Source organism: Hyla sarda, chromosome 3 (assembly GCF_029499605.1).
Source record: "Hyla sarda isolate aHylSar1 chromosome 3, aHylSar1.hap1, whole genome shotgun sequence".
In the NCBI taxonomy this organism is placed as follows: Eukaryota; Metazoa; Chordata; class Amphibia; order Anura; family Hylidae; genus Hyla; species Hyla sarda.
The window spans coordinates 259384857-259411770 of NC_079191.1; the positions used below are offsets into that span (position 1 = coordinate 259384857).

The 26914-nt window shown below is 42.4% G+C and overlaps 1 protein-coding gene across 14 annotated transcripts in view; it reads right to left on the reverse strand.

Moving 5' to 3' along the window:
* Positions 1 to 26914, reverse strand: part of PTPRK (protein tyrosine phosphatase receptor type K) — a 400600-nt gene that overhangs the window by 106263 nt on the left and 267423 nt on the right. For all 14 annotated transcript variants that reach the window (XM_056566508.1, XM_056566504.1, XM_056566511.1 and 11 more), the window contains exons 8-12: positions 19047 to 19349; positions 11062 to 11171; positions 10510 to 10711; positions 9353 to 9458; positions 2586 to 2859 (exon numbers count right to left, since the gene is read on the reverse strand). In XM_056566508.1, coding sequence (XP_056422483.1) covers positions 2586 to 2859; positions 9353 to 9458; positions 10510 to 10711; positions 11062 to 11171; positions 19047 to 19349 — 995 coding nt within the window. The remainder of the gene's footprint in view (positions 1 to 2585; positions 2860 to 9352; positions 9459 to 10509; positions 10712 to 11061; positions 11172 to 19046; positions 19350 to 26914) is intronic.

Below are 26914 nucleotides of genomic sequence, written 5' to 3' on the forward strand. Positions count from 1 at the left end.
AATGTCTTTAGAACTAAATAATGTGTACGCACAAGGGGATATTCTTATATTAGAAAGCAGGGCAGTTGCCAGTTATATCCATGTGCTGAAATAAACACAAGGGGGGAGATTTATCAAAACCTGTCCAGAGGAAAAGTTGCCAAGTTACCCACAGCAACCAATCAGCTCGCTTCTTTCATTTTTAACAAGGCCTCTGCAAAATGAAGGAAGTAATCTGATTGGTTGCTATAGGCAACAGGTTTTGATAAATCTACCCGAAGATCATTACCGTGCGAAATCGGAGTGGTGGCGGCAGCATGGAGCAGGAGGAGTGCAGCCGGAAAGTGCGGTGGTGGAGGAGGCTGCAGTGAAGATCGCCAGTAAGTGATCTTCACTATAGTCTTCTAAAAGTTGCAAAACTACAACTCCCAGCATGCTGTCTGGGCACGCTGGGAGTTGTAGTTTTGCAACATCTGGAGGGCCACAGTTTGGAGACCACTGGTTAGTGGTCGCTAAACTGTGGTCCTCCAGATGTTGCAAAACTACAATTTCCAGCATGCCCAGACAGTTAGGGATGCTGGGCGTGTAGTTCTGCAATATCTGGCCCTTTATATGTTGCAGAACTACAACTCCAAGCATGCTTAGCGGTCTAAGCGTAGTGGAGACCACTACTTACCGGTCTCCAAACTGTTCTTCCCCAGTTGTTGCATAACAACAACTCCAAGCATGCCCAGACTGTCCAGGCATGCTGGGAGATGTAGTTCTGCAACATCTGAACGGCAAGATATTGCAGAACTACATGCCCAGCATCCCTGACTGTCTGGCCATGCTGGGAATTGTAGTTTTGCAACAGGTTTAGGCACACATTGTTTGGAAACACTGAGCTAGAGTCTGTTTCCTAACTCAGTGATTCCACCCGTGTGCCTCCAGCTGTTGCAAAACTACAACTCCCAGAATGCACTGACAGACCGTACATACTGGGAGTTGTAGTTTTGCAACCGCTGGAGGCACACGGGTTGTAATCACTAAGCTAGAGTGTTTCCTAAATCAGTGGTGCCTCCAGCTGTTGCAAAACTACAACTCTCAGCATGTACGGTCTGTCAGTGCAATCTGGGAGTTGTAGTTTTGCCACAGCTGAAGGTTTGGGGCACCCTCCCCCCCCCCCCCCCCCATGTGAATGTACAGGGTACATTCACACGGGCGGGGGTTTACAGCGGGTTTCCTTCTACAAGTTTGAGCTGAGGCAAATTTTCCGCCGCAGCTCAAACTCCCAGCGGAAAACTCACTGTGAACCCCCGCCTGTGTGAATGTACCCTAAAAACATTACACTAGACTAACGCATAATAAAAAGTAAAAACACTACATATACACCCCCTTACACTGTCCCCCCCTTCCGCCTCAATAAAAATGAAAAACGTCTCATACAGCAGTGTTTCCTAAACAGAGGCTCCAGCTATTGCAAAACAACAACTCCCAGTATTGCTGGACAGCCATTGACTGTCCTGGCAGGCTGGGAGTCTTGCAACAGCTGGAGGCACCCTGTTTGGAAATAGCTGGAGGCACCCTGTTTGGGAAACACTGTTGTAGGGTTTTGGTGGAGACAAGCCCCATCCTTTTATCGGGGTCTGCCCCTATTGCAAATTCCTCATTAAGGCCTCAAATGCGCATGGTGCTCTCTCATTTCAGAGGGGTGTAGTTTCCAAAATGGGGTCACGTGTTTTTTTTGCATTCATGTCAGCACCGCTGTAACTATCAGCCACCTCTGTGCAAATCACCAATTTAGGCCTCAAATGTACATGACGCACTCTCACACTTTAAACTATGATTTACTGTAACCAAACACCTAGAACTTTTTACCCAAGACATTCAACACATTGTGAGACAAGAGGGTTTGTTTTGATGAATTCTTTATCAGCTTGGTGGAGAATATGGGTATGTTTAGCAGCTGTAGGCTAGATTTCGTTCAAGTCTCTTTTCCCCTTTTCTCTGTAGGGTTTGCTTCAGGGACCCAGACTTTAATCAACATTGCTGAGGTCTCTCTTAAATGTGATTCTTTGCTTTCTCTTTCACAGTGATATAATGGAGACTCCATATCACCCTACTATATGTTGCCAGTGCATATCTGCAGAGCAATTTCATCAACTTTTTCAGAGTTTACTCTAGTCCTGCAAGTTATCAGAAAGCTCCCAAAACATGATCAAGTTTTTAATGATAACCTATGGAAATATGCTCTTTCTTATTATTAAACAGCTAAAACAATATTCAATGGTAAGAACTTATTTGGCATCAAAAATATAAATAGCAAACTAAATTTTTTTTTTCTGTGTTGGTATCCTACCGTCAAATGAATAAAAACAAATTAATGGAACATAGACATGATTCGAGGCCATGTAAACAGGTCTTAAATTTATGTATGTATATTCTGTAGCAGTCTCTAGTCACCAACATTTTTCCAAAGGCTTCTTTTACAGAAATATATAACTGAATTATGTAACTTTTGTAAGCATTTCACTATAGATCAATAGATGGTATTCTGCAAGCAAAACCAAAGCCAGTGAAGTAGGAGATCAAAGAGCAATGTGCAAATTTATATGATAAAAACTCACCTTCTCAACACTGCTCACAGCCTGAAAGTAGATGTTATATCCTTTACGAGGAGCTAGAGGTGGGTTCCAGAATCCTTGGTATGTTCTGTTGTCACCAACGGTAAATGGGGCAGCTTCAGGAAGAGTAGAAGGAGGCAGTTCTGCTGCATAGTAGTACGGGGAACCCCCATTGCCAGCACTGTTGTAGGTAACTGGAACTTGATAACATTCCATCCCTCCAGTCTCCCTCTTTGTTCGGTGGGGATGTAATTCTTCCACTACAATCTGGTATGCACTAAAATAAAGAAAACAACATTTCACCCTTGCCACAAATAATGCAGTTATTTTCAAGTTTCTATATAGGGAATGTATCACTTACAAAACATGATGCTGATACATACTCTTATTCTAAACAGTATTTTCTGATTTTATATTTATTACATTTTTTGTAAATATTGACATTAGTAGCATCCACAGATCTAGTTTTACAGCTGCCACTCTGAATCACTATTCCATCATCTAAGTTGTGTAACTTTTTGCAATTTACTTTTCTTATACTGCTTTTTATTCCAGGTTTTGTTTTTTCTTACACAAAAGTTATAATCAGACATTTGCTAACTACTTTTTTTTTTAAACTGTAAATTTTTATTAAATCATTTTGCGATACAATACAAGAAAACAAAATGAGGAGAAAACAAGTGTGTACAATACCAGAGGGTCAGCAAGCATAATGAACAGCATAGAAATGGCCTACAAGAGTCCAGGGAGGACCCGGCAGGGCAACCAAAAACCACATCAGGCTGGGTATGAAACCCGTATATTGTAGGATCTGGATGGACAGTAACAAGGGGTGAACATCCACACTGAACAAGACCAAACAGAACACACAACCAAAACATTGGGAAGAGAGGAAAAGAAAGAGAGAAAGACTTAGAAGAAGAGCTAAAGAAGGTCAAGGAGGGTTCCGGTCAGTGAAACGATCCCAAGACTCACAGACAGCAAGAAAGGAGGGGATAGCATCATTCAAAGAAGCAGTGAGGGATTCAAGAGAGCGAATCTCCCACACCCGGGCAACCAGGTCAGCCTCGGACGGTGGGACAGTCTTCGTCCAATACTTAGCAATGAGTGTTTTAGCCGCTAGAATCACATGCATGAAGAGACTGAACGGCCTCCTCGATAGGCCCCTGTAAGAATGGTGTAAGAGATAGACAAGAGGATCTAAAGGGACAAAGACTTCCAGAACCAAAGAAAGTAGCCTCTGAACAACTTTCCAAAAGCCCGATATAAAGGGGACACAACCAAGATATGATAGACAGTGTCCAGTCCCACCCCACACTGCCAGCATTGAGGTAATATAGCTGGTTCAGTTTATTCAGAAGTACAGGAGTGTGGTACCAACCCATAAGCATTTTAAATTGAGTCTCTTTGTAAGCTGTGCATATAGACGCTTTGGAGGCTCGCTCCCAAATCACCTGTCATTGGGGTAAAGTAATAGTGGTCTGAAGAACTTCATTCCACTTCTGCATATAACGAGATGGAGCAGAGCCATTAAAGGGCAAAAGAAGGATAGAGTAGATATCAGAGAGAAGTCCCTTCGCCAGAGGCCGTTCTGACACAGCCGCTCAAAACTAGTAGGCAAGGATACAGCCAGGGACCCTCTATGGGAGGACAGGTAATGGCGGAGCTGCTGGTAATGAAGAGCCTCAGACGGGGGGAGACCCTTACGGGAGGACAGTAGCTCAAAGCACAAGAAAGTACGAGATAGGGGGTCCACCACATCCGCCCAGCAGAAAGACCCAGTGAGCCCCATTCCCGCACCATCCCCGAGGTCAGGCCTGAGGGGAAGTCTGGATGATAGAGGAAGGATTGAAGAGGAGAGAAGGGGTAAGAAAGGCAGAATTTCCAAGAGCAGTTGTCCCAAATGCAGCGAGAGAAGACATGGTACCAAACAGTGGACCAAAGGAAGCAGGTGGGGGGAGGAGCACCATAGGAGAGTATTCAGATGGATCGGAGCACGCCACAGTTTCTCCAACTCCATTCATCGGCTAATAGGCATGATACGTGGACCACGCCTCCAGGGGCCATAAATGGGACATTTGCTAACTTTTTCTAATCAAGTGCAGTGCACTGTGGATCTATGCTATTAGGTCCCATGAGCAACAGAAGAATTAAGAACTGTTGTCTATGAGTGTGTATGTGCATAAATAGGGGCAACACAAAACTGCTTGAAATTGATGCAAAAACAGTAAAGAAAAGTATTTGCAAAGTTTTACATATTAAAGGGGTATTCTGGCTTTATACATCTTATCCCCTATCCAAAGGATGGGGGACAAGGTGTATAATTGCAGGAGTCCCGCCGCTGGGGACCCCCACAATGTCTGTGCAGCCCTCAGCATTCTGTGCCGGGGGCCGCCTCGAAGATGGGGCCGTGACTTCATGACCATGCCCTCTAGTGACACCACCCCACCTACCATGTCTATGGGAGGGGGCGTGACAGAACGTCAGGGGCTGCACAGAGATTGTGGGGGCCCCCGGCGGCTGGGATACTGTGGCCATACATCTTACCCCTATCCTTTGGCTAGGGGATAAGATATATAAAGCCAGAATACCCCTTTAACTTTAAAATTTGTAAACAGTAAAGCTTCACTCGAAGCATAAAAATGGTAAACAATGCTAGCAAGAGAAATCCTCCTTTAGTAAGTCACCCTAACTTACTCCCCCTTCATCACCTGGAAATTCAGATAAACAAACCATAAACCAAACTAAAGTCATTATTCAAAAAGGTAGTTAATTCAGCAATCAATATATTAAATAACTGTTTCTAGTTGTAGGCAGCTACTGGCATGCTCAAAAAATATGCAGCAGAATGCTTTCTGTATTGTGCAAACAGGTCCTACATATAAGACTCAGCATGGTTCTCATTTGTAAAGGGTTTTTGGAATAGCCACAGTCAAATGTTAAATATTCTGTCTAGACTTAGGTGCCTAAATCCATCCAGAAGTGTTTCATACTTCAATTGCATAAAGTATCTATGCAAGATAACACACACTGGGGAAGAGGAGCAAAAACAGTCTAAAGGTAAGTTCACACATTTTTTTGTTGCAGCTTTACTACAGCAGTTGCCACCCATTAAAATCAATTGGCAGCAAAATCTGCTGAATCGGTGAGCACTATAGGATTTTAGTAGCAGGCGTTCTACCGCTGAAATTTCGCCGCCAAAAGAATAGTCTTGTCCATTCCCCAGGCAGAACTGACGTCTAACTGCACGGTCCAAGCGTTAAATGATTCACTGTGCAGGCTGCATTTGGAATCTCCGGAGGGATTTTGTCCAACTGTAGTGTGAATCCAGCTTTCCAATCAGTATTTTTGCATAATAGGTATTCTACAGTAGTTCATACGTTCCTGAACTTAAACTCCAAACAATTATAGAAAAAAAGTTTCACAATCACTTAGCAAAATTGGCATTTACAGAGGATGCTCTTTGCTCAAAATATTTATTCATCTTTATTTTACACAATTTTCGTTAGCATTTCCTTTGAAATGATATTATGGAGAGGCTCAAACCTAGGGCTGACCATAATGACTGGCTGTGGGCTCTGCTTAGAGCGCCAATTTGCAGTTGTCATATCATTAGAGACAGAAAGAGCTGACAGGCATCCCCACCTCCTGACCTTGCTGCAGCTTCCTCGCTATCTTGGCTTAGAGCTATACAGATCCAAACGCTAACTGACATGCTGTAATTCCAGCACAGATGGACAGAAATCTGTCCACTGTACTAAAATAGACTGTGTTGCATCTTTACAGTTGCTGAAGACAAGATCTTTGCAAATGTTTAAAGCAGATGGTAGATAACCTGCATTGTCTATTATTGCTTTACAAAACAGCACAAAATAAACTTTCTGACCATTATTTTGCTTAGTTCTTCACCCAAGGACAAAAGTATTTGTTAACCCTTTCACGACCCATCGTAATTAGATTTCTGGATTAAGTTTTCATTCTACTCACTGTTAAGATCCAAAACTTTTTTTATTTATCCACAAATAAAGTGGTATTATGGCTTATTTGTTGTGGGGCAAGTTGCACTTTTCATTGGTGTACTTTATTGCATCATAAAACGTATTACAACTCCAGAAGAAAATATATATGTAGAGTAAAATTAAAAAAAATATGGGTTGGAGCAATTTCGTGGGGCAATCATTTTTTCAGAGTTTAATTAAAATATGGTAACACTGACATGCAAAATTTATTCTATTAGGACTAATGATACCAAACTTGGATAATTTAGGTTTTGTTTTATGGTTTGAAAAAAAAAAAAAAAGTGAAAACCTGGCCATTGCCAAGTTCTGACTCAAATAACTTATTTTTTCATCAATGGAGCTGCATTAGTTTATTTTTTGCACCATGAGCTATAGTTTTTAACTGTACCACTTGTGTGTAGTTATGGCTTTTTTGACTTTATTTTAGATTTTAGGGTGGGAAGTAACCAAAGGTCAACAATCAGCAAACATACAATATTCCAAAATATATCAGTGGTAAGATCAGCTTCCCTGTGCAGGGGAGCAGAATCAGGCCTTAGAGGTCCTGGTGAGGGGAAACCAACAGATCCACTGACTGTGTCAATGGATGATTGACATAACCTAAGCAATACAATCAAGATAAAAGAAAAGACATACACTGCATAAGGGAACTTAGGATCAAAGTAGTCCCTAAGAGGTCATTAGAAACATGTAGATAAAGAGCAGGATTTTGGATGGTAATTTGGGCACCCCGATCCCTCCATGGCATAGAGAAACGAGGGCCATCACAGCAGGTAGGTCCTATGAAACATTTAAAGCACCTAAAGAGCCAGAAAGCTCTCTAAGATCGTACCATTGTATGCTGATAAAAGGGGTGCATTATTGCTGTCAGCTCAGTAGGGTCATAATAGTGAGTGACAAGCAGTTTACACTTTGCCATGCAGTCTTAATTGAGTAGAACCTCTTTTCTGTCTAGAGCAGGGGTCTCAAACTCAAATTATCTGGGGGCCACTGGAGGTAGTGGCTGGGCCGCATGTGCCCCTCACATATAATGCCCCTCATCATCCACCAGCAACACCCCCATCATCCACCAGCAACACCCCCCCTCCATTCCCCCTACCCCCCCCCCCCCCTGTGGTAATCGCATGAGCCGACGGATGATAGGGGTGCTACTGCTGGGGAGGGGAGCATTAGGTAGGCAGCAGTTTCCACACATTAGGTAGCATAGTTTCCCCACATTAGGTATTAAAGGCATTACATTTAGGGCAGCATTCTCGCCTGTGTGGATTACCATGAGAAAGGGGGAAGGTAAAGGCATATATGGCTATATTAATTAATGGGAGTTGCATCTCTCTCCATTTTTCATTACGAACATGTTTAGAAAAATCCAACCGACCCATCATTTGTTTTTCTACAGAATTTTAAAAGAATCCGGAAATACTGAACTGTGTACAGCAGTACTGTAGTTTGCACGCAAGACCCTTACAGAAAGAGAATGAGATTGGGCATGCATGACATCCTCCCTACATGGTGTGTGCACCTTGGTAGACAAGTAATTCTACATAGAATTGTCTACAGTACACTGTCTGTAGTGAGCGAAAAGCACCAGGTTCACTGAGCTACCTTTCAGCATAGAGCACACCAACCTACGCTTTCACTTATTCACTGAATATAAGGCATTAGTCACACAGTGCTCCTTATTACCAAGTATTAACTCTGACAATACGCACTTACCTCAGACAAGCAGTGTTGAGAAAACAAAGCCCAATGAATATAATTAAAGACTGCATGACTGCCATTTTAAAGTGTGTTTCCCCATCACTTCCACTAAGTCATTTCAACAATTTAACTGGTGCTGTCTGAGTAATGTACAATAGTTGACTTGCATAGAATGAATGTGTGCCTTTATAGAAATATGCTGATGTCCCCAAAACTAGCATGACAGATGCACAAATCCCGGCAAAGAAGGTAACAGCGCTGAATCAAATGACTACTGAAGCTCATACACACACAGTAGCTCCTTCTGCCTACATACTAAGCACCAGCCTAATTCAGCTATACACAGATTCAAGCCAGAGGCTTCAAAATTTAATAATCGATGTAGCTCAGCTTTTTCAAGCGACAGAGTAGGAAAATAAATCCCACAATTGACAGAGACAGCACAGACTTGTAAAGTTCCAGGAAACCTTGTCACATCTACAATTACAGATTTCAGTAATGAGCCTTCTATTTAGCTACCAAGTCTTGGCACAAAGCTAGGGAGAAGCCTTCATCCAGCGAAGAAAATCTGCCAACCATATCTGTCAAAAACAGCAATGACAGAGGAAAGGAGTAATAGAAACGGGGGAAAGATGAACATTGAAAATAACTTTATAGCTTTACAGAGACAGAGAAGGTGAAGTCCCATCACTGCATTTCAAATCAAATCCACAATGCAGCAAGTGATTATCCACATTATCTGCCCCTAATAAACTACAGAGTGTTTTAGGAGATTCAGCTTTAGCCTGTCTGTTAGCAAAGGTTTCTCCCTGTAAGAAGATCAGTGTCAGGCTACCTACAAAAAGTGTTAGTCTGCATAGAAAAAAAAGCAAAAACGATAAAACCATGAAAACGAAGCATTACCATGCAATGTCATGCTAATTTCTTTAAAGCCACAGAATTGTATGGCATTTTATTGCAAAACATGGATACCCCCTTTGCAAAAAAAATAAAATGAAAAAACAAAAAAACTTTTTTCCTGGATATAACACAACAATCAGCATTGCCACATACCTGATAGGAGCACCTTTTGCCTGAGCTGGCCTAAGCAGGACAGTGATTGTGGTGGCAGTTTCATTGAGAGATGCATCAACACCTTCATAATCAGGTAATGTAGGAGCTGTGAAAAGATCAAACAACTGTTAGAAAGCAAGATATAAACTGTAAATTTCAAAAGTGAACATTGTATTTAGGACAAACCACTTCCTGTGTTCCAGTCTACATTACTAGAAACAGATATCCGCAAAAAACAGGCAGTAGACAGAAGACTGCTGGAAAGTGAGACACCTAGTGGCCAAGATTTTACAGCTTTTTCTAGAGCAAGGAAACAACAGTGCTCATGTAAGGGATCTGCTGCAAACTTCTTGGTGCCACATACCCTTGCAAATGGACAGGTCTTATGCAGTCTGTGACTTGAAAGGCCAGAGCACAAGAAAGAGCTACACGATCTTATGCATTATTTATTTATTTTAATATTCTGAATAATCGGTGTATATATCCCAGGGGTGAACAAATAATCCTTAATATTGCTAAAATTGTGCATTACTCACCAGATGTACACTACATAGGAGAAAAAGAGTTGTCTGCTCTGGCATTATTCACTACCTACTCTTCCAACAGATTATAATACTTCAATGAGCCGACCAGAGTCAAACGGTGACTTCGGTCGGCTCATTTTTGCCCCGTATCTGGTTTTCTGACCGGACCTAAAACCATGGTATGCCGCAGTTTTAGGTCTGGTCACAAAACCGGACACTGGGCAGAAAGTCCATAAAAAGAGAAACAAAGGGATAATGACAAACGTCATAATTCATATAATGGCCAGAAACAGTTCTAATCCAAATGTAGACACACACGTTTATCCTGAAAAGGCACCCGAAAGTGATGAGAAGAATAACAGTACATTAAGTTCTATACTTCCCATGAAAACACACATCCCATTATAAGTCAATAGGGTTCATCAGGTGCTGGTGGCATCTGTTCTACTATGAATCCACCTCATCATTTCCCTTATGAAAAGAAACTATGAGGCAAATGTGAAAAGAGCCTAACTTTTCCTGGATTAACAGTGATAAGAAACCATTTGGGATACAACAAAAATACATCACATAGTTGTTTTTTTTTTTATTACTACTTTCAGTAAAGTATATTACTTAATATGGCTTGGTTACCTGATATGTTGGTGGTAACATTAATTGTTGTAGCTGGTCCAAATCCCTTTACTGTACTCGCCCTAATAAGAAACTGGTATGTAGTGCCTGGGTGCAGCTGAGAGAATACATGGTGTGTGCTATTCCAAAGTTTGGTCACAGTCTGAGGTGGACCTGCTACAGGAACTGCAGGGTCAAAGGACCTTATACTGTTGTATTTCACCTGTTAAAATAAAAAGAAGAAGTTTAGGAAATAGTTGGGATGGTTCACCTTTTACGTTCCGATATTGTTTGTCCAGACCTTATATGGAATCACAAAATATACAGGTTCTCTAGAAGATTCCTAATGATCCCCATTATTGGGTAACTTATTAGGAGAACACACAATGATCAGCACAGACGTCTATGCACCTGTCCAAGGGTTTATTCTCATCACTACTCTGCCCTTCATGATGGGCCAATAACCTCAAGCTGTTAGGAACTTGCACACAACAATCTGTATAACCCAACATGATTAATTACAGCTATTTCATTATTTTAAGACAACATTTCAGCAGATGTATGCAGTAGTACCTCATATTGAGTGATAACGCCATTTGGCTCTGTTGGCTCCTTCCAATTCAAGAAGATCTTGTCTTCAAATGGTGTGCCCTTCAGTGAACTGAATGGGACATGTCCAGGTACTGGAAAAACAAATGTACAGATTTCTGTAACTTTTGATAATTATACGTTTCTTATAACTATTCTTTTTTTCTTGAGCTGAAATAATGTACAAGGCACAATTTTATACTTTGTGTATATTCAACACTTACATTTTTGTGTGTTTAGGCTGGGTTCACACTACGATTTGTAACTACAGTTCCCGTATACGGCTTGGAGGAGGGTGGGGGCTTAATCGCGGCGCCTGCACTCAGCCGTATAGGGGAACCATATTTAATGCATGTCTATGAACCAACCGGAGTGAACCTCAGCCTCCGGTCAGCTGCTTTTTCGGCCGTATGCAGTTTCCCGACCGTAGGCAAAAATGCGGTCGACCACGTTTTTGCCTGCGAGAAACTGCATACAGCCAAAAATGCAGCCGACCGGAGGCTGAGGTTCACTCCGGTTGGCTCATAGACATGCATTAAATACGGTTCCCTTATACGGCTGAGTGCAGGCGCCACAATTAAGCCCTGTCCCCCCCCTCCTCCCAGCCGTATACGGGAACCGTAGTTACAAATCGTAGTGTGAACCCGGCCTTAGACAATGCAATCATGAAAAAAGCAATTCAATAATCCACTTAGAAACAGGAAATATAGCCAAGTTGTACAAGAGATACATGGAAAGTGCACAGAGATCTGATAAGGGTACTTAAGTATGTTGATGCAGAACCTAAGGGGACACAGTAACTAAAGAAGCCAATGAAACTGCAATTTCTACAGAATTTTTAGAGCCTGCAATCCTTACTTTGAAGAGACTAGACATATTACTAATGCTAGGAGTACTTGGTGACCATACTTTATCACCAAGTATAGTGATGCTTAGCGGCTTCTAGTAAAGTCAAAATGCTTCATTTGATAAGAATCTCCTTAGGGTACGTTCACAATGAGGAATTTGAGCGGACTTCTCGCTTAAAAATTCCGCCACAGAGTTCCAGTTTTTTTTTTCCGTGCGGAATAGATAAGGGAACATTTTTTTTGCTGGCCTACAACCATTAATTAAAATTTCCCTTTTTTTTTTCCATTCGGAATTCCCGCACAAATTCCGCACGAAAACGATGTCGGGCGGAATTTTTTTTACAACTGACTTCTATTGGACTCTGCTCGCGGATTCCGCTTGAAGAATGAACATGTTCTTTCTTCAAGCGGAAAGGAATTCCGCAAGCGGAATTTCCAGAGTGTGGACAGGAAAGCGTAAAACACATTGCAGTCAATGGGAAGAGGAGATGTTTCTTAATTTGGACACAACATTAGTATGCAAAATACCATCTGCCCAAGCTTTGTTGTTGTGCTGTCAGGGAATTCCTGCCCTATAAAGATTGTGACATGACCAGGGTAAACGGAGTTAAGAGGAATACATTTCCAATAGGTCCTCCACCCTATAGTTAGTGTTACTTGTGCTTTGCTTGACTTCAACTGAGATTTGTGGAAGTCCATGTGTGAGTATGGAAAGTTGGGAAATCCCTACTCAATTAAGTTAGTCTACAGGTACTTGCCAAGATCTCCACCAGCCTCCAGGGAGTTGTGAGGAAATAAAGTATGACTGTGTCCTAATGCAACATATCTATCGCTTAAGGAGAAAAAAATTAACTGTTAAAGTACCATACAGTTCCTGGGTCAATTATACAGTCCTTGAGTAATATTGCAAGTGTGTAACTACAAGTTATGGTCAATTTATTGTCAATTTGTGGCAACATATATGGTCAATTTTTTTACCATTTGTAACTGGAAGGTGGCCACATGTGGCTCTTCACGTACTTTAATGTGGCTCTTGCAGTGCGGTCGGGCCGCGGCGGCAGCCCATGCACACTGGTAACATACAAGGGCCTGATACTAGTATCAGGCCCTTGTATGCAGAGCATACTAAAAACCAGGGTGCCTCCAGCTGTTGTGAAACTATCTTTTCGGGACATAAGGATGTCCGCGGGTCACTAACCATTTCCCGCCTGCCGCGCGTCGTCCTCCGGTCTTCCAGCGGTATTCCTGCAATCCTCCACCTCTCTATGGTTGTACGCACGGGACCTCAGTGACGTCCCGTGCGTACAACCATAGAGGCGCAGGAGGACCGGAGGCGCCGGCCGGAGCCTGGTAAGTGACCGGCGGCACGTCATCTTCAGTGTTCCGGTCACCGCTCATCCGGTCCCGGCACCTACTGCTATGGTCCATAGCAGTAGATAGTGACCCGGGCCAGAGGAGCGGTGACCGGAACACTGTGGGGGGCAGTATATAGACATACAGCCTCCAGATGTACTGTGTATATGGCTTGAAGCTGTATGTCTGTGGGGGGGAGCTGCCTACCATTGTGGGGGGGAACTATACTGCCAACTATTGTGGGGGCAACTATACTGCCAACTATTGTGGGGGAACTATACTGCCAACTATTGTGGGGGAACTATACTGCCAACTATTGTGGGGGAACTATACTGCCAACTATTGTGGGGGAACTATACTGCCAACTATTGTGGGGGAACTATACTGTCAACTATTGTGGGGGGGTGCTGTCTACCATTGTGGGGGAACTATACTGCCAACTATTGTGGGGGGGAGCTGCCTACTATTGTGGGGGAACTTCCTAATATTGGGGGGGGGGAGCTGCCAACTATTGTGGGGGAGCTGCTGACCTAATGTGGGGGAGCTGTCTACTATTGTGGGGGAGTTGCCTACTATTGTGGGGGAGCTGCTGACCTAATGTGGGGGAGCTGCTGACCTAATGTTGGGGAGCTGCTGACCTAATGTGGGGGAGCTGCTGACCTAATGTGGGGGAGCTGCTGACCTAATGTGGGGGAGCTGCTGACCTAATGTGGGGGAGCTGCTGACCTAATGTGGGGGAGCTGCTGACCTAATGTGGGGGAGCTGCTGACCTAATGTGGGGGAGCTGCTGACCTAATGTGGGGGAGCTGCTGACCTAATGTGGGGGAGCTGCTGACCTAATGTGGGGGAGCTGCTGACCTAATGTGGGGGAGCTGCTGACCTAATGTGGGGGAGCTGTCTACTATTGTGGGGGAACTGCCTACTATTGTGGGGGAACGTGCTGCCTACCTAATGTGGGGGGAACTATACTGCCTACCTAATTGGGGGGGGGGGACTACAAGGTACCGTACATCACGGTAGGAGGAGGAGTCTTATACTAGGAGTATATCACAAACTCTATATTTTAACTGTGAAAGTTGGGGGTCGTCTTATACGCCGGCATATACGGTATATGTGAGGGGCACATGACACGTGGCATTATAAGTGAGGGGCACATGTCAGGGGGCATTATAAGTGAGGGGCACATGTCAGGGGGGCATTATATGTGAGGGGCACATGTCAGGGGGCATTATAAGTGAGGGGCACATGTCAGGGGGCATTATAAGTAAGGGGCACATGTCAGGGGGGCATTATATTGTGAGGGGCACAGGACATGGGGTATTATATATAAGGGGCACATGTCAGGGGGCATTATATGTGAGGGGCACATGTCAGGGGGCATTATAAGTGAGGGGCACATGTCAGGGGGCATTATAAGTGAGGGGCACATGTCAGGGGGGCATTATAAGTAAGGGGCACATGTCAGGGGGGCATTATATTGTGAGGGGCACAGGACATGGGGTATTATATATAAGGGGCACATGTCAGGGGGCATTATATGTGAGGGGCACATGTCAGGGGGCATTATAAGTGAGGGGCACATGTCAGGGGGCATTATAAGTAAGGGGCACATGTCAGGGGGGCATTATATTGTGAGGGGCACAGGACATGGGGTATTATATATAAGGGGCACATGTCAGGGGGCATTATATGTGAGGGGCACATGTCAGGGGGCATTATAAGTGAGGGGCACATGTCAGGGGGCATTATATGTGAGGGGCACATGTCAGGGGGCATTATATTGTGAGGGGCACAGGACATGGGGTATTATATATAAGGGGCACATGTCAGGGGGCATTATAAGTGAGGGGCACATGTCAGGGGGGCATTATATGTGAGGGGCACATGTCAGGGGGCATTATAAGTGAGGGGCACATGTCAGGGGGCATTATAAGTAAGGGGCACATGTCAGGGGGGCATTATATTGTGAGGGGCACAGGACATGGGATATTATATATAAGGGGCACATGTCAGGGGGCATTATATGTGAGGGGCACATGTCAGGGGGCATTATAAGTGAGGGGCACATGTCAGGGGGCATTATAAGTAAGGGGCACATGTCAGGGGGGCATTATATTGTGAGGGGCACAGGACATGGGGTATTATATATATAAGGGGCACATGTCAGGGGGCATTATATGTGAGGGGCACATGTCAGGGGGGCATTATATATGAGGGGCACATGTCAGGGGGCATTATAAGTGAGGGGCACATGTCAGGGGGCATTATAAGTGAGGGGCACATGTCAGGGGGGCATTATATTGTGAGGGGCACAGGACATGGGGACATGGGGTATTATATATAAGGGGCACATGTCAGGGGGGCATTATATGTGAGGGGCACATGTCAGGGGGCATTATAAGTAAGGGGCACATGTCAGGGGGGCATTATATTGTGAGGGGCACAGGACATGGGGTATTATATATAAGGGGCACATGTCAGGGGGCATTATATGTGAGGGGCACATGTCAGGGGGCATTATAAGTGAGGGGCACATGTCAGGGGGCATTATAAGTAAGGGGCACATGTCAGGGGGGCATTATATTGTGAGGGGCACAGGACATGGGGTATTATATATAAGGGTCACATGTCAGGGGGCATTATATGTGAGGGGCACATGTCAGGGGGCATTATAAGTGAGGGGCACATGTCAGGGGGCATTATATTGTGAGGGGCACAGGACATGGGGACATGGGGTATTATATATAAGGGGCACATGTCAGGGGGGCATTATATGTGAGGGGCACATGTCAGGGGGCATTATATGTGGGAGCACATGACAGGGGGCATTATAAGTGAGGGGCACATGTCTGGGGGGCATTACATTGTGAGGGGCACAGGACATGGGGTATTATATATAAGGGGCACATGTCAGGAGGACATTATATATGAGGGGCACATGGCAGGGGGGCATTATATGTGGGGGCAAATGACAGGACCCCTCCCCCCCCCCCCCCGTCATGTGCCCCAACATATAATAAAAACTTATTGAAACTAAAAACCATCCTATGTATTTTCGGTTTTAAAAATGTGGCTCTCAAAATAAGTTTCAATCGTTGTTTTGGCGAGATTTGGCTCAATTGAAAAAAAAAGGTTGCCCACCACTGGCCTAGGTCATTTGTATGCCAACTGGTAGTGTGGTCTGTGTTCTTGGTGTGCATAAAATAAGCCCATCTACCAGTAGGCAAATCTACTATTATAGGATACATTATTATGCTTATTAGATACAATAGAAAGAACAAGGCAACAATGGAGTAAATGAAATTGAAACAAGAAATTATGAACATTGAGAACCCTCATATTAAATACAATAGATCTGGGCTAAATAAGGACATATAACTAAAAAGAACATTCTTTTTCTCAATTAGAATAGATCTTCAGTTACTACATTGGGACATTGTTTTCAGCTTGGTTGAAAGGTTGGTATATCTGGAGTTTGTCTGCAACACATTATATCTTGGAAATAAGAAAGGTGACAGAAGAGATGAAAGCATTCCTAAACTAGGGGAAGGCATGTGACATGTCTTTTCGTTCAGACAGATGAGCTGTCAGCTGAATCTTCGGGTAAAGATCAGAAAGGCAATGCCTTGTCCCTTCCCTGTTTGACATGTTAGTGTAGAGCACTAGGGGCCAATGCATGGTGACAGGCTGTGCTTGTCATATGTTGAATGGATTTATCCTGCCATGTGCTCTTCTATCTTGATGAGAGTCTATTGGTGAGATTTAGCAAAACCTGTGCAGAGGAAACAATCAGTTGCCTATAGCAACCGATCAGATTGCTTCTTTTCAAATACTTTTTTTAACAAAGTGATTTGATTGGTTGCCATGGGAAACTGGTCAACTTTTCCTCTGCACAGGTTTTGATAAATATTTCCCATGAAGTTTGCCATCATTTTTTGAAAACTGATAATGTACAAGCACATTTTCATACTTTACCAATCAAGGACCAAGGCAATAAAGCACACACTCTTATATTTACCTCATAGTCCTAATTGTGACTCCCAATTTATTGTTTTAAGAATTTCCAGTTCTTTATCCTAGAAAGAATACTGACAAGACTGGACATAAGTCTATGGCTAGGATTCCACTTCTCCTCCCTAATGGATCCACTTCTGACTTTGGCTCAAAAACTGCAGTGGCAGCTATCCAAAAACTGCCAGAAAAATAACCAAGTGGAATCCTAGCCTATCACCAGTTCTGTCTAAATAAAACTACTAGCATTGCTGAATGGAAGGCATTATTGTAGTATCTTAATGTGACGCACTGTTGTTCAGAAAGTGATTTATAATAAATATGGAAATTAGCTTTCTGGTGCAGGGTAATGTGAAAGTCTCTAGAAGCACCGCTATGGGTTATCAACCCAGCAAAGAGCTCATATGCATATTAAATAAAAGAAACACATTTTTCAAGAGGATGATACATCAAGATACTAAAGGTAGCTTTCAATACATAATGTTCAGCAATACCAACGGCTTAATTCAGCCGAAGCTGGTGGTAACTCCCTTTAAGCCAGGGGTGTGGATATTTAATAAAAACTACTTGTTCACGGGACTAAAACGGAGCAAAATCTACTTGTCCCTCATGACGATCCACTTGTCCTGGCCAATTTTCACTTTTACACTCTCATTTTCTCCTCCTTGCCCTATTATAGCCAGACCGATTGAATACCTATAATAACCATAACTACTTACTATAATGATACCTTTTAATTTTTCCATAACATATTCTCCGAAACGAAAACAAAAATATTGGAAAGTGAAATTGAAATAGTAAAAGAACTTTGAACTTTTAATATGGAAGGGGTTAATGTGTATCTTTGAAACTTTTATTAAACATTCCCACTTTAATTAGTACCTCATACAGATCAATAGAGTTCAATTGAACTCCATTGATCTGTGTGCTCCACGATTCATTGATAGAGCCTACTCCAGCCAGGCTATATCAATGACAGAGCCACAGACACCGGGGAAGCAGAGGTAAGCCATCCGGCTACCTCTATAGTGGATCAGGGGGGCGATCCACCCCACTGGCCCACCAGGGAGCATTCACATGTCCTTTCAGGTGCTGCTGTCAGCTTTTACAGCGATGATCTGAAGGGTTAATAGCCACCCGTGGCGATCGCTGCATGCTGGATTAGCGGCGGTCCCCAGCTACTGAAAACAGCTGGGGGCTGCAGAGTACGGAACAGGCTGTATTCGGGAGCTCGCTCCATACACCTCTCTGAGCGCCACAGTGCTTGTTGTGGGCTTTCAGGTCCAGCCCAACTTGCCCAAAGCAGGGCTAAGGACCTGAAAAATTCACCTGCCCGGCGCCCGTAACAGCATGTCCCAGCGTCGGGCGATACAAATTCCACATCCCTGCTTTAAGCACATTCATTTGGCCCATTTCATTATAATGAGGCAGTTAGTTTGATTGCAGAGCGGCCACAAAAGTGAGCATCAATTGACAATTTCTTTAATGTGTGAAAGAGACGTGTGAATCTTCTCAAGAACTAAGGTCTCGGGAAATAAAACACAGCCACATCCAATAAAGGACAAGAGATATTTCACAGATCATGTACTTTAACACATCAGGTTGACATTTTGTTTTCTTGAATAGGCTTGTGCTGTAAATGTTCAAACATTTTTCCCTTTAACCATGTTTACACCTAACTCCAAGCTCTTATACAAAACATAGAATAAACATCTCATTTTCATAGCGTATATTACAGTTTTATAATTATGCACTTACCATCTTCATCTGTTTGGATAATGGTCTCTTCACTTTCCTTGCGGCCCTCTGGATTAGTAAGAATCATTTTTAAGCTAACGTTGGTATAAGGTGGAAGATGGTCAACCACATGCTGAGGAGCTTTAGGATCCATGTCTAAGCAATCGGCTTTGTTAAATCCATGACCCTTGTAGTAGTGATAGCAAATAGTGACATTAAAGGTATGACAACGAGTAATATTATAGCCCAGAGACTCCCAATCAACTGCAATCCTCCTGGACTGTATCTCTGCAATTTTCAGGGTTTTAGGTGTTCGCATTGGTTCTAAAGAGATAAAAACATGAAAACATACAAAAAATGTGAAAAAGACAATTATCTAAAAATTTTGTTCAGAAATTCCACATTTCACAAGGGAGCTAATCACAGACCCTGATCTTTGTATGTATAGTGTACAGTGATCATACCTTCTCTCATTTGCAGTAAAATCAAGCTGCAATTAAACTGCCCTCCCTCTGTTGACCCTGTCCCAGTCTACACAGGAAAGCTACAGGAAGTGTAATAGGCTAGTGTAATAATTGGAATGTAAAATTTTTATTTAAATTATGACATTTTACATGATATATCATTAAGAGTACCAGAAAAAAAAAATCCTATACTGATACATTCTCTTTAACCCCTTAACGACGCCGGGCGTAAATGTACGTCCTGGCGAGCTGGTACTTAACGCACCAGGACGCACATTTACGTCCTATACATAACCGCGAGCATCGGAGCGATGCTCGGGTCATGCGCGGCAGGACCCGGCTACTGATAGCATCCAGGGACCCGCCGGCAATGGCGGACATCTGCGATCGCACGGATGTCCGCCATTAACCCCTCAGATGCCGTGATCAATACAGATCACGGCATCTGCAGCATTGCGGTCACTAAAATGGATGATCCGATCGCCCGCAGCGCTGCCGCGGCGATTTGATCATCCAGAACGGCAGACGGAGGTGCCCTCACCTGCCTCCGCTGCCTTACATGGGTCTTCTGCTCTGGTCTGTGATCGAGCAAACCAGAGCAGAAGATGACCGATAATACTGATCAGTGGTACGTCCTATGCATAGCACTGAACAGTATTAGCAATCGAATGATTGCTATAAATAGTCCCTTATGGGGACTATAAAAGTGTAAAAATAAAAGTAAAAAAAATGAAAAACGTAAATAAAACGTAATAAAAACGTAAAATTGTCCCATTTTCACCCCCAAAAAGTGTAAAACATTTTTTATATACATATTTGGTATCGCCGCGTGCGTAAATATCCAAAATATTAAAATAAAATGTTAATGATACCGTACGGTGAGCGGCGTAAACGTAAAAAAAAAAAAAAGTCCAAAATAGCTGCTTTTTTATAACATTTTATTCCCAAAAAATTAATAAAAAATGTATTAAACGTTTTTTATCAGCAAATATGGTATCAATAAAAAGTACAGATCACGGAGCAAAAAATTAGCCCTCATACCGCCGCTTATACGGAAAAATGAAAAAGTTATAGGTCTTCAAAATAGGGGGATTTTAAACGTACTATATTGGTTAAAAAGTTTGCGATTTTTTTTAAAGTGCAACAGTAATAGAAAAGTACGTAATGATGGGTATCATTTTAATCATATTGATCCAAAGAATAAAAAAAACACATGTCATTTTTACCGTTAATTGTACGGCGTGAAAACGAAATCTTCCAAAATTAGCAAATGTATGGGTTGCCCGATCCGATCATTCAGAACGCCGCACGGAGGTCCCCTCTCCTTCCTCCGTCCGGCTCCCGGCGTCTCCTGCTCTGGTCTGAGATCGAGCAGACCAGAGCAGAAGATAGCCGATAACACTGATCTGTACCGCCGCTTATACGGAAAAATAAAAAAGTTAGGGGTCATCAAAATAAAGGGATTATAAACGTACTAATTTGGTTAAAAAGTTTGTGATTTTTTTAAGCGCACCAATAATAGAAAAGTATGTAATAATGGGTATCATTTTAATCATATTGACCCTCAGAATAAAGAACACACGTCATTTTTACCGTAAATTGTACAGCCTGAAAACGAAACCTTCCAAAATTAGCAAAATTGCGTTTTTCATTTTAATTTCCCCACAAAAATAGTGTTTTTTGGTTGCGCCATACATTTTATGATATAATGAGTTATGTCATTACAAAGGACAACTGGTCTTGCAAAAAACAAGCCCTCATACTAGTCTGTGGATGAAAATATAAAAGAGTTATGATTTTTAGAAGGCGAGGAGGAAAAAATGAAAACGTAAAAATTTAATTGTCTGAGTCCTTAAGGCCAAAATGGGCTGAGTCCTTAAGGGGTTAAGGGGTTAAAGGAGTTATCCAGGAAAAAACTTTTTTTTATATATCAACTGGCTCCAGAAAGGTAAAGAGATTTGTAAATTACTTCTATTAAAAAATCTTAATTCTTTCAGTACTAATGAGCTGCTGAAGTTGAGTTGTTCTTTTCTGTCTAAGTACTCTCTGATGACACGCGTCTCGGGAGCTGTCCAGAGTAGAAGTAAATTCCCATAGGAACTGCACAGAGCAGAATAGGTTTGCTATGGGAATTTGCTTCTACTCTGGACAGCTCCCGAGACACGTGTCATCAGAGAGCACTTAGACAGAAAATAACTCAACTTCAGCAGCTGATAATTATTGGAAGGATTAAGATTTTTTTAATAGAAGTAATTTACAAATCTGTTTAACTTTCTGGAGCCAGTTGATCTAAAAAAAAAGTTTTTTCCTGGAATACCCCTTTAAGGCCCAAATGGGCTGAGTCCTTAAGGGGTTAAAGCTGTTTAATAACTGCATCCCAGCCACATTAAATTTCTATACAAGATGCAGATCACGGATAATGTCAGATATATAAAAAAAAAAGGTGACAATAAATGAGCTTATCTTTCTCTGCTTAGGCTCCTTTCACATGAAGTGACATCTGTCATAGCTATATGGCTTCGGTATTTGCCAGGGAGTCCACCAACCAAGAACATTACCAAAACCTAGTGTGAAAAGAGCTTTACACAGTAGAAACATATCGGATCTGGGTAGATATCTCTTATTTCCCCAACACAACGAACCTGCGGTACAGTCATTAAAAACTATGCACACTGCTGACAAATCCTACATAACCCAGGATCTCACAGATCATCGTGTATATGGACGTGTATACACCATTATATTCCCCCACAGACTGGACGACTCTTCTGGTTATATCTTCCCTATTACCGTGTTCATACTGGAGATCAGATTCACACGTCATTTATACTAAGTATTAGTGTGGTTAGTGTGGTTATTGTGAGTCCATTATATGTCATGTCTGCAGCATTATTATTCCATTTATTGTCTTTTGTTTATCCTTTGTTACATTCTAAAGTCCTTTAATAAAAACCAAGTTGAAATAAAAAAATAAAAACTATGCAATACTTAATTCCTCCATACATACACTTGTCATTACCAAGTAAATCTTTCACATACATAGAAAAAGCACAAAGCGTACAGCAGGTGAGGACCAAGAAAAGACAGCTGCAGCCCTGACAAGATGCCCCCCCTAAAGGTGAAACACCATTGCTGTTTTGTCTCCTTCCCTGTCGTTCAGAGATCTTCCCTGTGGGGTTTTAATCAATGTTTAAGATTCAACAACATTAAAGAGGAAATGTTAATTAATAGCATGATCCATTTTAATAGTGCTTGGAGCAGATGCATGGGGATGTGAGGAGACGACCATGCAGCTGTCGCTTTTAATTTTTTTGCTTAAGAAGTAAATTAGCCGATACATCATACTAGAAAAGCACCAATATCCCCTGGATTGTGATGAATCCTCTTGCATGCTGATTCATTCTGCTAATTGAACTAATTGCTCAGTTAAAGTACCAGTCTCAGGGATGACACAGATTTTAATAGTCATTTACTGTTGTTCATAACTGCGCATAGTTGACCAAAAGCAAGGGTGAGAAACGAATATTCACAAGTTCTACCTGTCTATAGTTATCAGTAGGTAAATATCGTAAAACTATAAATTTAAATAAGATAAATTATTTTTATAACACAAATACAGGGCAGTTCTGTTTAACATTTCTGCTCCAGACTTCCAGAATGGAAACCGGTTAATAAGATGGTGCATTTTAGACTGGCCATACACCTAAGATAATGGTCAGCCAAGATGGTAGAGCTGGGATATTTCAGCTGTTGTTGTAGATCTCCTTTGGCTTGAACAGAGTGAGAAATCTGGTCTACTGTGTTTTATATTTTACAGCATTAGGTCTTAAATCATTGAAAAAGTGAAAAATTTGCACCACAGGTCAATTTATGAGAAGATTTTTTTTTTTATGCACCGAGTAGTAGATGAGATTTCTAAACAGCCCATCCACTTTACTGCTAATGTACTGTGCGTTGAATTTTCCACAATGTATCCACCCTGTGTTAACATACCCTAAAAGTAGAGATTTTTGTCATGAATAATGCCATTATGCTTGTCCTGAAAAAATTTTATAAGTAATTTTGTAAGTAATTTTAAAAGGGTCTAGTCCAATGGTACTTAACTGGCAAACTGCTGGCCAAATGGGACCACGTGCGGCAGCTGTCCAGATCTCCATGCTTCACAGCTCCCAGGCACTGGTCAATTACACCTTCCTGCAAGTCATCTTCGTCACTATGTCCATATAGTTAACTAGGTAGTTTATTTTATGAAACTACTACAGTGTCTCAAGCTGCTTTTAGGGGACACCTTGTGTGGAAGTATTATATTAAGGGGGCACTATGTGTGTCAGTGTTATATTCAGAGTCTACAGTGTGTAGAAGTATTATATTCAGAGGACACAATGGGTGGCAGTATTATATTCAGAGTACAGGGTGAGCTGTTTTCAGGTATGGCCATATCATATTCAGGGGGAAGCGTGGGTGGCAGTATAATACACTACTGAAAAAAAAAAGGGAACACTTAAACAACACAAAGTTAACTCCAAGTCAATCACACTTCTGTGAAATGACATTGTCCACTCAGGAAGCAACACTGATTGACAATCAATTTCACACGCTGTTGTGCAAATGGAACAGACAACAGGTGGAAATTATAGGCAATTAGCAAGACACCCCCCAATAAAGGAGTGGTTTTGCAGGTGGTGACCACAGACCACTTCTCAGTTCCTATGCTTCCTGGCTGATGTTTTGGTCACTTTTGAATGCTGGCGGTGCTTTCACTCTAGTGGTAGCATGAGACGGAGTCTACAACCCACACAAGTGGCTCAGGCAGTGCAGCTCATCCAGGATGGCATATCAATGGGAGCTGTAGCAAGAAGGTTTGCTGTGTCTGTCAGTGTAGTGTCCAGAGCATAGAGGTGCTACCAGTAGACTTGGAGGAGGCTGTAGGAGGGCAACAACCCAGCAGCAGGACCGCCACCTCCACCTTTATGCAAGGAGGAGCAGGAGAAGCTCTGCCAGAGCCCTGAAAAATGACCTCCAGCAGGCCACAAATGTGCATGTGCCCACTCACACGATCAGAAACAAACCCCATGAAGGTGGCATGAAGGCCCAATGTCCACAGGTGGGGGTTGTGCTTACAACCCAACACCGTGCAGGACGTTTGGCATTTAACACCAAGCTTGGCAAATTCACCACTGGCGCCCCGTGCTCTTCACAGATGAAAGCAGGTTCACACTGAGCACATGTCACAGACGTGACAGTCTGGAGACGCCGTGGAGAACATTCTGCTGCCTGCAACACACTCCAGCATGACCGTTTTAACGGTGGGTCAGTAAAAGTGTGGGGTGGCATTTCTTTGGGGAGCTGCACAGCCCTCCATGTGCTTGCCAGAGGTTACCTGACTGCCATTAGGTACCAAGATGAGATCCTCAGACCCCTTCTGAGACCATATGCTGGTGCAGTTGACCCTGGGTTCCTCCTAACGCAAGACAATGCTAGACCTCATGTGGCTGGAGTGTGTCAGCAGCTCCTGCAAGAGGAAGGCACCGATGCTATGTACTGACCCGCCGATTCCCCAGACCGGAATCCGATTGAGCACATCTGGGACATCAGGTCTCGCTCCATCTGCACCACAGACTGCCCAGGAGTTGGCAGATGCTGACCATCCGCCACCTCATCAGGAGCATGCCCAGGCATTGTAGGGAGGTCATACGGGCATGTGGAGGCCACACACACTACAGAGCCTCATTTTGAATAGTTTTAAGGACATTACATCAAAGATGGATCAGCCTGTAGTGTGGTTTTCCACTTTGATTTTGAGTGCGACTTCATATCTAGACCTCCATGGGTTGATAAATTTAACTTCCAATGATAATTTTTGTGTGATTTTGTTGTCCGCACATTCAACTATGTGAAGACAAAAGTATTACACACGATTAGTTAATTCATTCAGATCTAGGATGTGTTATCTTAGTGTTCCCTTTATTTATTTTGGAGCAGTGTATTTGTAGGACACGGTTAGCAGCAGCATTACATTTAGGGGGCACAGTGTGTAGCAGTATTCAGATGGGTACAGTGATTGGCATAACTAGTTAGTAATCTCAAGTACCTCTTTTTCCTTATGTGTCTACTTTTAACCCTGGTCTGGCTGGGTTCACACGCAGCCATCGCATTGTGGATGAGGATGCATTTTTCATATCCTCCTGAACTACAAGCAGTTTACTTGTTAAAAGCTATGAAGTGAAATGCTGTTTAACTTCCATATTACTTATCAGTGTTACAACCGCTAAATATGTTTAGCCTTAGTGTGCAACTCAGAACTTCACCTGGCGACAGGCTCAAATAGGTGGACCTTAACTAAATAGTAGATGAGTACACCTGGTCTAGTCTAATGTTAAAGGCCTCCGGTTGTCCAATTTACCATTAGCAAATGTTTCAAAGGATATCAGAGAAAGTCTCTACTCCTCAACTGACCCCATAAACTCTATATTTTGTCACTAGAGCTCAATTAGTTGATGCAACGGATTTTCACTCAGCTGGAAAACACTAGTAGAACAAGACCGACTCTCGAGGCTGCCATCAATCTCTGTTTCCCTAGTGGCATCATCACTCATGCAAGAATAGCTTTCCCAATGTAACAATTACATTATTACACAATTCAAGTCAGCGGCTGTGACCGTAGGTATTAGAATTAAAAACTGTAACCGTACTAGGAAAGCACTTAACCCAAACAGGTCAAATAATCACAATGGTCTTGAAAACTATTGACAGTAAGAAAAAAAAATAAAGTCTATATTTTCAAATCTAAAACAAAAACAACAACAACAGAAAGATAGGAAATCAAGCTTTTTACACAGTCAAAAGATTAGGGTCAACATTAAATTATGCTATAATAATGCTGTTGCTACTAATAGACTATCCTTGGTATGAACCTTAAATGACAATGATTCCTACATTTACTAAAGTGTAATATAAAATATTCTTATGCTCTACAAGGGTATATTTAAAAAAAATAATTTGGCATAAGTAGAATTTATATCAGCAGACAAAAGTGAATGAAAATACTAAGCATTGATGTCCTGACTTTCTACATTGTCATGTGCCATACAGTTTCATTAAGCATCTGCCATAGACAGAAACCAAATTACATTTTATGAACTGGGGATCCTCTATTAAATGGGGAATTTTACACTTGGGTATAAGATTGTGTGTGGAGGCGTGTGAAATCGTATGAAGCCGTCAAATGAGTGGCAGTGTCTACTAATTCGCAGCACTGCATCAAGTGATTGGTTATTGGGCTCATGATTAACTCGACTGTAAATTAAACATTCATTAGGCCTTTATACATATTTATGTAAGCCTTAAAGGACCGTTCTTATCGCCCCTTAGCAGACAATATTTAACAAGCCCTGGCTGTACTTCTTTTACCTTAACACATTGATG